Source organism: Octopus bimaculoides, chromosome 2, assembly GCF_001194135.2.
Source record: "Octopus bimaculoides isolate UCB-OBI-ISO-001 chromosome 2, ASM119413v2, whole genome shotgun sequence".
NCBI classification, from domain to species: Eukaryota; Metazoa; Mollusca; class Cephalopoda; order Octopoda; family Octopodidae; genus Octopus; species Octopus bimaculoides.
The window spans coordinates 63,145,947-63,155,510 of NC_068982.1; the positions used below are offsets into that span (position 1 = coordinate 63,145,947).

The 9,564-nt window shown below is 35.2% G+C and overlaps 1 protein-coding gene across 4 annotated transcripts in view; it reads right to left on the reverse strand.

Annotated features, from left to right (window-relative positions):
- Positions 1-14: 14 nt before the first annotated feature.
- The window catches only part of LOC128251080 (probable serine/threonine-protein kinase DDB_G0282963), a 332,943-nt gene continuing 323,393 nt past the window's right edge, over positions 15-9,564 (reverse strand). For all 4 annotated transcript variants that reach the window (XM_052977429.1, XM_052977434.1, XM_052977438.1 and 1 more), the window contains 2 exons: positions 7,715-7,922; positions 15-7,051 (listed from right to left, as the gene is read on the reverse strand). In XM_052977429.1, coding sequence (XP_052833389.1) covers positions 2,570-7,051; positions 7,715-7,922 — 4,690 coding nt within the window. In that variant the 3' untranslated portion in view covers positions 15-2,569. The remainder of the gene's footprint in view (positions 7,052-7,714; positions 7,923-9,564) is intronic.

Here is a 9,564-nt window from a genome sequence, read left to right on the forward strand (position 1 = left end):
TATATATATATGTATGTATGTATGTATGTATGTATGTACGTACGTACGTACGCACGTCTGCTTGTGACCATGAATATATAGGTGTGCGTGTGTGTGTAATTTCAGGAATAAATATTTAAATAAATAGATACATTTTTGACAATAAAGATTTGTATTAATCCATTATGCTTGAATCACTGGCTTCTTTCTTTTAGAAGTAAATGGTACTGCTTCTACCATCTTATCCAAAGTTCATCATCATTATGAATATCATCATCACCATCGTCATGCATATCACCACCGCCACCACTACCACCATCATCATCATCACCATCACCATCATCATCATCATCATCATCATTAACAAGCAACTGATTTCCTTGTAGCTTATTTCTAATGCCTATTTGCGCTACTTATTCGTCTACTTTGCTTATATGCAATGTGTTATTTTGGTATTGCAGCTTTTTATTGCAATGTGTCTACTCGTGTTATTTTCTGCATGTTGAACATATTTGTAAATGCTGGCGTTTTGATATTGCATTTGCTTGAAGATTTTATATATTTTCCAAAACTTCTATTGACATATTGTTTCTACTTTCAAAATTATTATAATCATTATTAAATCATTATAATAAAAAAGAACAAAAGACATCATCATCACATCATCATCATCATCATCATCATCATACGTGTGTGGCAACGACTAACCAAATTGTACTTCACTTATGCTTTGTAAAAACTTTTGGTACATACTTTGTTGCAGAAGTCAATGCGTAGTGAAAAAGAGAATTGCTCCATTTTTAAAGTCATTTAAAAGCTCATATTCCAATAGAATGATGAAGGCAAAACGTTGTGGAACATTGAAAGTTGGAAGACTGGACAGGCATTAAAGAACCCGCCAATCACTCATCTACCACAATTACAGCAACAAAACAACATAAACATGAACTAAACTCCAAACCATCAAAAACAAAAGCAGCAACATAAATATTCAAAAGCTCTAAAAAAGAAGATCGTTGAAGTGATGACGTATGTAGACCAAGATATAAAGATATAGCAATGCAAGACGATGGTATCGACGAGATTGTCTCAAGAGCAACATTCGCTAAATATTTGAGTAGAACAAAAGCTAGCGGTTTACAAACATTTGCTGAATACGATTACAGGTGTTTTGAAGGATTTGAAAGTGAAAGTAACTCACAAAATTCTGAAAGGAACCTTTGGAAATCTCCGGAAACCAGATTACCCCATCTATCCCAAATAAAAAGGATACTACCTTTACACTTTTTCGTCTAATATGGCTACACTAAAACAAGATTATATAAATTCACGTTAGTGCTAGCTGTGAAGCAGCGTTGCTTGCTTTACGTCCCCAGGTCACTAGGTAGTTATCTTCAAAAACACTCAAAGTTATGGTGTCCACAAAACGGTTATTGAAAGGTCAAAATTTAGGACGTTCTGGCAGATGAACTTTACGTAAACAAGCCGGACTTGTTTGCTGATATTTTGGCAGCTGAGAGGAAAGCAGTGTTTCGTATTTCTGGTGGAAATGACGAAAGTGGTTTTGTGGTGAACATAACTAAAAATACTTTCCTTTCCTCTTTGACTAATCCTCTACCAATTTCTTCATGTTTTAATTCAAGAAGAAAGTGATAATAGGGAGTAACGTGCTGTACTTCCTTTCTAGAATATTTACTGAAAGGTAAAAGGAAGTAGAGGTTATGAACCGTGTGAATAGGCCTACTCTTAGCATTCGTCTGTAAGTTGAAGAATAATAGCTGAAAGAAGGCATTTGATTTTGATATTAAGTCTAGTCCTGCACCTGTGGGATTCCCCTGATTCTTCCTACCGACGATTGTTTCTTCATTAGGATGTGCTTTACTTTTATTTCTCCTTTTATTGGTGTTTTCTCATACATGGTTCTCTAAAAGACTCTCTCTCACTTAATTTGTCCCTATACTGTTCCTCGATTCATCGCCCATTTGATAAATAAATAAATGATAATGATAACGACTACTACTACTACTACTTGGGTATATGTACATGGAATGTTGATATATTTATAATATAATTCTAACAATAAGAATACTTTTGGAAATAGTGTAGCGTTGATTGCAATAAAATAATATTTCTACAATTCGCACAAAGCCAGGAATTTGGGGTCAGGGTGTTTAATCTGTTAAATCGACCTCGATATTTGCCTGCTATACTTTATTTTATCGAGTTGAGAGGGATGAAAAGCAAAGTTAACCTCGGCGAGATTTAAACTCAGAACGTAGAGTTGAGCACTTAAATACCGCAAGGGTCTAACGTGTCTGCCAACCCACCACACAATAATTACATAAATATATAATAAACAATAACAACAGCGACGACGATGACGACGACGACGACGGTGATGATGATGATGTTGTTGATGACGACGACGACGACGATGATGGCGATGGTGGTGGCGATGAGGAGATGACGACGAGGACGTGGAAGAGGACGACGATGATGATGATAATAAGCTGATAATAATATTAATTAAAAATGCTTGCGAAGACAAACAACTTGTTATAAAATTTCAGTTGCAGGTTTCTTTTGACATTCATAGTACGTTCATATGAAAAGATTTCAATCTTGGCAAACCATCATTAGTTGTTATTGGTTTTATTGAACATTCTACTGCAGAGGGACTCGCAGTAATGGCTGCAGTCATTTTTACATCATCGAATTTGACCTTGTTTTCAGAATTGTTGATCAAATTATTGTCATTGTCTGTTTCGAGAACATTTTCTTCTCTCAAAGAGAGTGTTTGACATTGTATTATGTCAGTTTTGTCCTCATTATTATTGGACGATGATATGGCTTGGCACTTTGGAGAAACCGAGTTGTTGAGGCTACTGTCAAAGGAGGTTTTATGTTTTCGTTGTGGAATGTTTGAGTTATCGACATCCGTAAGAGAATGACTCGCGATATGAGTAGAGGGTAAAGTAGGACTGGAATAATTTTTGTTTAAGCGGAACTGTGACTGAGTGTCTTCAGAATCTAATGTTTGTAGTTTGTTGCTAGCTAATGTATTTTCACTGAGGTTTAATTGCTCACACGTTGAGCGTAAAACCGAAGTAGTAGAATTGGATGACTGTGGATTTGTGAAAGATTCATATTTTAATATTTGATTTGAGTCGTGTGTCATTGATGAATCTGGTTCGTGACTTTTTACGCTAATTTCCTCGAGGTTAAACTGATCACTATTCATGTCAGTATCTGAATCAACTACATTGCTATTATCGTCGAAAACAAACCTCTGAGCTAATATATCTGAAGTGAGTGAATTATCTGCTGCACTTACCATATCATCTGTATCAATAACAAAAGACTGACTACAAAGATCGTTCGTCTGAGAATTTGTTGGAGATTCGGAAAAATGCTCGTAGCAAGATTCAAAGTATATATCGGAACCGGAGTCAGATTCTGATTCAGGTTTTGTGTCCGATTTCTTAGTCATTGATTTATTGTCAATATTTTGGATTGTTTCAGCTTGACTAGATTCAGAGATGATTTCAGATCGCCTGTGTTCATTGACTTTTTTGTCTAAATCTGCATTTCTGTTTCGTCTTTTATCACCTTCGAAAATATCTTGCTGTATTTGAGATGATATTTGCTTTTGCGACTCAGATTGTGTATGGGCACCTAGAATCTTTTCAAAATGCCTTTCTGCCCATCTATTGAGGGCTGTATTGCTGAGATGTGGTATCTCATCTACTTCACAAATTTCAGAACAATCACTACTTGCGTCTTGTAGTTTCTGTCTTGAACTTTTAGCTTCCATAAAGTCAATTCCTTCCTTCTTGTTATGTACATCTGGATTTAGTTCTGAATCATTTACGCTTTCCCTTTCTTTGTGGCCACTGTCAATAACATCTGCTTGTTTATCCTCTATAATTAATTCGTTTTTATCGGTTTCATCGATTACGTCTTTGAATTTAATATCAACTTTATCCATGACTTTTTTATCAGTTGTTTTTGAAGAATTACTTTCACTATCTTCAGTCTCTTCCGGAAGGTCACCAATACTATGAGTATCTATTTGGTTTTCTTCACATTTTTGCAATTCAAGTTTATCTTCCTTAGACTCATCCCCTTGATGATTTGGTGAGTGTGCATCATTGGGTGAGCTAATTTGCAAATTCATGTTTAATATTCTAGTGTCAGCAAACGGAGTTTGCGTATCTGATGCTAGCGACCCATTTTTGTGTTCTAGCTTCGGATGGTCTTCACTGACTTTTGAAGAATTAAATGTATTTTCACCTGACAAACTATCCCTCTGGACAGAATTACGTCTTGATCCAGAGTTCAAATTGGAATTCATTTCAGAAATAATATTCACATGTTTTTCAGCCCAATTTTTGATACCATTATGACTTTCTGCAATTTTTACAGTTGAAGTAGGTTTACATTTTTTCTTTGTTTCATCATTATTTTGAGGGGAATCAAGTGTAGGATTAGTTGTCACATTAGAAGTCATGCTGGAAATTTTTCGTGCATGTCTCTCTGCCCATTCACTCACACTAAGTTTATTTTGTATACATTGCTGTTCTTGTTTTCTTTTTTCTATTCTCGTTCGTTCGACATCGAGTTCAGAAGCAACTGGCGAATTAGAAGCCATACTGGAAACTCTTCGAGCATGTCTCTCTGCCCACTCACTTACATTTAATGTTTTATTTGCATCATTTTCAAATTGAACATTGTTAACATTATCTAAAGTGTCAACAGGGATATTTCTAGAAGAACTAATATCAGACTTTCCTTCTGAGATCAATTTTACATGTTTTTCTGCCCATTGACTTAATGGAAGTCTATTTTCAATTTTCTCACTGTCGTTATCATCATTAGAGCTTTCACTGTTTTTGCGAGAATTAGTTTTCACTGGAGTAACTGGCGGAGTTATGAATTCCGAAATCAATTTCAAATGCTTTTCTGCCCAACCTTTCAGACTCACTTGTTTTTCAGTTTTACTTTCTTTATCGCTTGTTAGGGAAGACGCTTTAGGGCTGATTTGTGGACTGCCTTCTGTGGAATTCATGCCACCTGGTAAAACAATTTCTGATATTGTCTGCAAATGACGTTCTGCCCATTCATTTAGACTAAGACTTGTTTTGGACGGACTATTGGGTGTGTCTGTATTGGTGTTTTCTTGCTTAGGTTGAATTTTATTTGGTGATAATCTTATGTCTTTTGATTCCTTTCTCGAATTAATTGTCGGAGGTATGTTGCTGCCGGAGCTAGTTCGTGAGTTTTTGGACTCAGATAAAGGAGTTGATGAAAACTGCGGATTTCTTAATCCAATTTTACTGAAATGTTCATTAATAGCTTTCTTTGATTGTAGGAAAGACGGACTGCTTGTGACAATGCTTGTCTCAGCACAGCATAAAGAGGAATTTCTACGATTATTGTCTCTTGAATCTTTAGTATATTCTGGGCTAGTTGATTTAGTATTTTCGTGTCTCCCTGGGGAGATTTGAGATGATTTGTAAGGGTAGATTGGGGCTCCAGGAAGTGGTATAATTGGACGAGCACCCATACTCATTCTGAATGCTGATTTTGAGAAATGTTCTTCCATTAGCTTTCTAGACTCCAAAAAAGAGGCACTACGATTTACAACTGACTCTTCATTAGAGTCCATTCTGTGTGGTTTTTTAATTCCAACGCTTGGTTCCCGATCATCTTTTCTTTCCTGTGGATTTAATTTTTTGTTGAGTTTTTGAACTAATTCTGAATGTAATGCCTGAACATTAACAGGCAAATTACTATGTTCGTTTGACTTCGAATTATTTAGTGAACTGTAGTCAGATCTTTTATTTAGAATCGAATTTTGCGAAACATTCTTCATTGACGCTGTGTCATGGGAAGAATCTTTCAAAAACATACAATTCTTTTCTTTCTCCTTAACCGAGGTGATAATAATTAATTCTTCTTCACCAAGATAGTCAAGTGAGTCACTCCGTTGACGTCCCAAGGCTAACGTGACAGATGGTTTGGTGTTTGCTGGACGGTTACCATGACTGTGTTTACTGTTAATGTCTACTTCTTGTCTATTCACGCCGTTTTTACATTTCCGATCAAAAGAAGACAAACTCTTTGGATACAGAGTATGTGTCTCCTCCCGTCTATTGTCTGAAGACTTCAATGTATTTTGCGAGAGTTTGTGCGGTAAGATATTGATATCATTGGTTTTGTTTTTACATGTGCCACTTGTCTCTTGGTTGTTCAGTTGTGATTCTTTAACATAAGATTCTTTACAATTTTCAAAGATATTAATATCCTCAAATGACGGTATATTCATGTTCTTTACCTCAATATTGTTTACGCTCCTTGTTTCGCTTGAACTATTTACCTGCTTGTTAGATTTATCAAACAGTTCGTGGAACTCTTCTGCACTCACATAATGATTCTGACCATATTGGTCTTTATAAATATAATAACCTCCTTCCGATTCTTCATATTCATAACTAGCATTGTCGTAACCAGTGACAACGCCTTTCTTTAACCTGCATCTATATCTCGCAGCGTTTCCTTCCCTTTGACTGGGACTTGTTTTAGATGGAATCGTGATAATTACTTCATCTTCATTGTCTTCTCCTTCTTCTTCTTCTTCTTCTTCTTCTTCTTCTTCTTCTTCTTCTTCGTCTTCTTCTTCTTCTCCTTCTTCTTCTTCTTCTTCTTCTTCTTCTTCTTCTTCTTCTTCTGCTTCTGCTTCTTCGTCCTCATGTTTCCTTCCTTCCTCCTGTTCTTCTTCCGCACACCTCGGTGTGGCTTCTGTATGTACCGAGGCCCATTTGTGCGTGTAAGCCTCAGGAGATGGTGTTTGTTCCTCACCTTCCGGTGAAGGCTCGAACTGCTTCTCGTTCACCGCTGATCTTTGTGGTGTTTCTATTCCTTCTTCAGCCAATTCTTTTACATCTGGCAGTTTATGTGATCCACGCGAGCAAATAAATTCCAAAATAAGTTTATTCACTTTGTCCGGTGCTTCCAACATAACCATATGGCTAGCCTCATCTACTATTTCCAGCTTCGATCCGTGGATAGTCTAAAATAGTGATAAAAGAAACGATGACATTATACATATTTTAAACAATGATTGACGAACATAGAAACCAATTACTTATTCAAATATATCGATTAATTCGAAGCATTGGAATGGTTGACAGGAAAACGCTTCTCTTTAATTTTTAAGGGAAACGTTTGGTGAAGTAATATCCTAAAGAGCATGTTGAGGAATTGATATTTGTATTTTTTTATCATATATTTCACTGGTTGATTTAATAATTTTGGGAGGCGTACACGGACGAAATCATAACTCAATTAGGTAGGTAAACGCTTTCTATTTTTAACAAGAGAGACGTAAAATAGTAAGTAAACTACATCACAAGATACTATAACAGGTAACAATATATTACAAGTTAAGTGACATAATATTATACATCAAGTATCATAATAATATACAATAAGTAATATATCTTAAAACATGTTTGGGAAAGTAGTGTAATAAAGTATTCCATAGATATTTCTCATGTGTTGATCCCTGCCCTAGCATGTAACTGTCAATTTTAAGATTTACATTTAAATATCAAATTTCAGATGTTTTGTCTATTTGTGATCAAGTGTAATTATTCAACAATATTACTCCAAATATTTTCGCTATACTTACTCAATTAAAATCTATAGTCAGTTTATATAGAAAAATACCTACCGCTTTCATTAGCTTAGCATCCTCTAATGTGGCAAAAGTATCATCTCGACCGTTTATAAGTAGTGTGGGGACGCTAATCCAACTGTGATAGACTTCATCGCCTTCGGGCCAGTCTTGACCATTGATGACATAATGTAGAACAAAAGACGGTATGTTAAAGGAAGCCCTCTTCAACATCTCGTTTTTTTGTTTGGTCTTGAAAGCTGACCTACAAAAGCAAAATACGAATAAAAGAAAAACGGAGAATAGTATATAATTACCTTAATCATTTGAAAGCGTGTTTAATGTTTGAACCACGAAAAAGTGAAACTAAGATCGAATATGCAATGAAAAGAGAAGATTTACAATAGGTGTAAGGCATGAAATTTGGGGGTAAGGTGGAAGTAGATTACATCGACCCCAGTGTTCAACTCGACCTTATTTTACCGAACCTGACAGAATGAATGGTAAGGTCGACCTCAGCAACATTTGAACTCAGAACGCAAAACAGGAAGAAATGCGACTAAACATTTTCTCCGGCGCGGCAACAACTCTGCCAGCTGGACACCATTGAAATCACAGTATATTATCTAACTAAAAATATTGAGTCAAGTGTACGAAACAACTTTGGACTGTCGGCGGAGATCGTCAGTACACGTGTAGTATTGATTTTTAAGTAAATATTCAGAACTGTATACACAGGTTTGTTATAAGGAAATAATTATTTTTAAATTATTTTGAAATTAAGGTAATTAATTATCAAATAATATTTTGAATTTCAATGCTATTTTATATTCCTTGCATTAGATATTGATTCACGCTGATGACACATCAAAAATATCGAATTTTGATATAATTATGTATAATGAAATCTAAAATGAATAATTTCACAATACACATATATACATCCAAACAATCAAGCGTATGAGCATACACATATACGCATATACGGACGAACATGTATATATATATATATATATATATATATATATATATATATATATATATATATATATATATATATGTTTGTATGTATGTATATATGTATGTAAGTATGTATAATGTTTACTTGGCGGCCCATTGGTACTTGAGATTCTTAGTATACTCTTGTAGCTCGGACTTCGCTTCGCCGCCATTGAGACATGGGGAACAAAGTGAATTTGAGTTGAGATGAAATAGAATGGCGCAATCATGACTTAATTGGAAACGCATTGTGACAAGCGCTCTATTACAGCATCTGATGGTGTGGTCGTTATTGTGTTATATATATAATAGTCTCTCTCGTCGAAGACGACGTATGGGCGTTCAGCTTTTGCCGAATGACCTGTACAAATGATTTGTTTTATAGTGATCAGATGTTCATGCCGTACATTAGCTCACTCTCTCCATCAGATCGACGTTTTCTGAACAGGTGCACTGTGTACCATGCGTCAGGTGTTGAAGTAATCGCAGAGCAACGCGAGATGGAGTGTTTTGCTCAAGAACGCAACACCACGACATAGCTATTGAATTACAGAGACTATGGGAAGTGCGGGTTAAATGTATCCCAGTAGTTATAGGTGCACTCGGAACTATCTCTAAAGATCTGAGCAGATAGATAGAGGTAATAGGCATAAAACCCAGTTTAGTACAGCTCCAGTAAACAGTGTCATTTGGGACAGCTAGGATACTTAGCAGGGTTCTTGGCATCTAAGGTTACTTGTTGTAGCATAATTTTCGGATTTTTTCCAACAGTCTAATCTGTTGAGTGCATATAATAATAATAATAATAATAATAATAATAATAATAATAATGATAATCATAATAATAATAATAATAATAATAATAATAATAATAATAATAATAATAATAATAATAATAATAATAATAA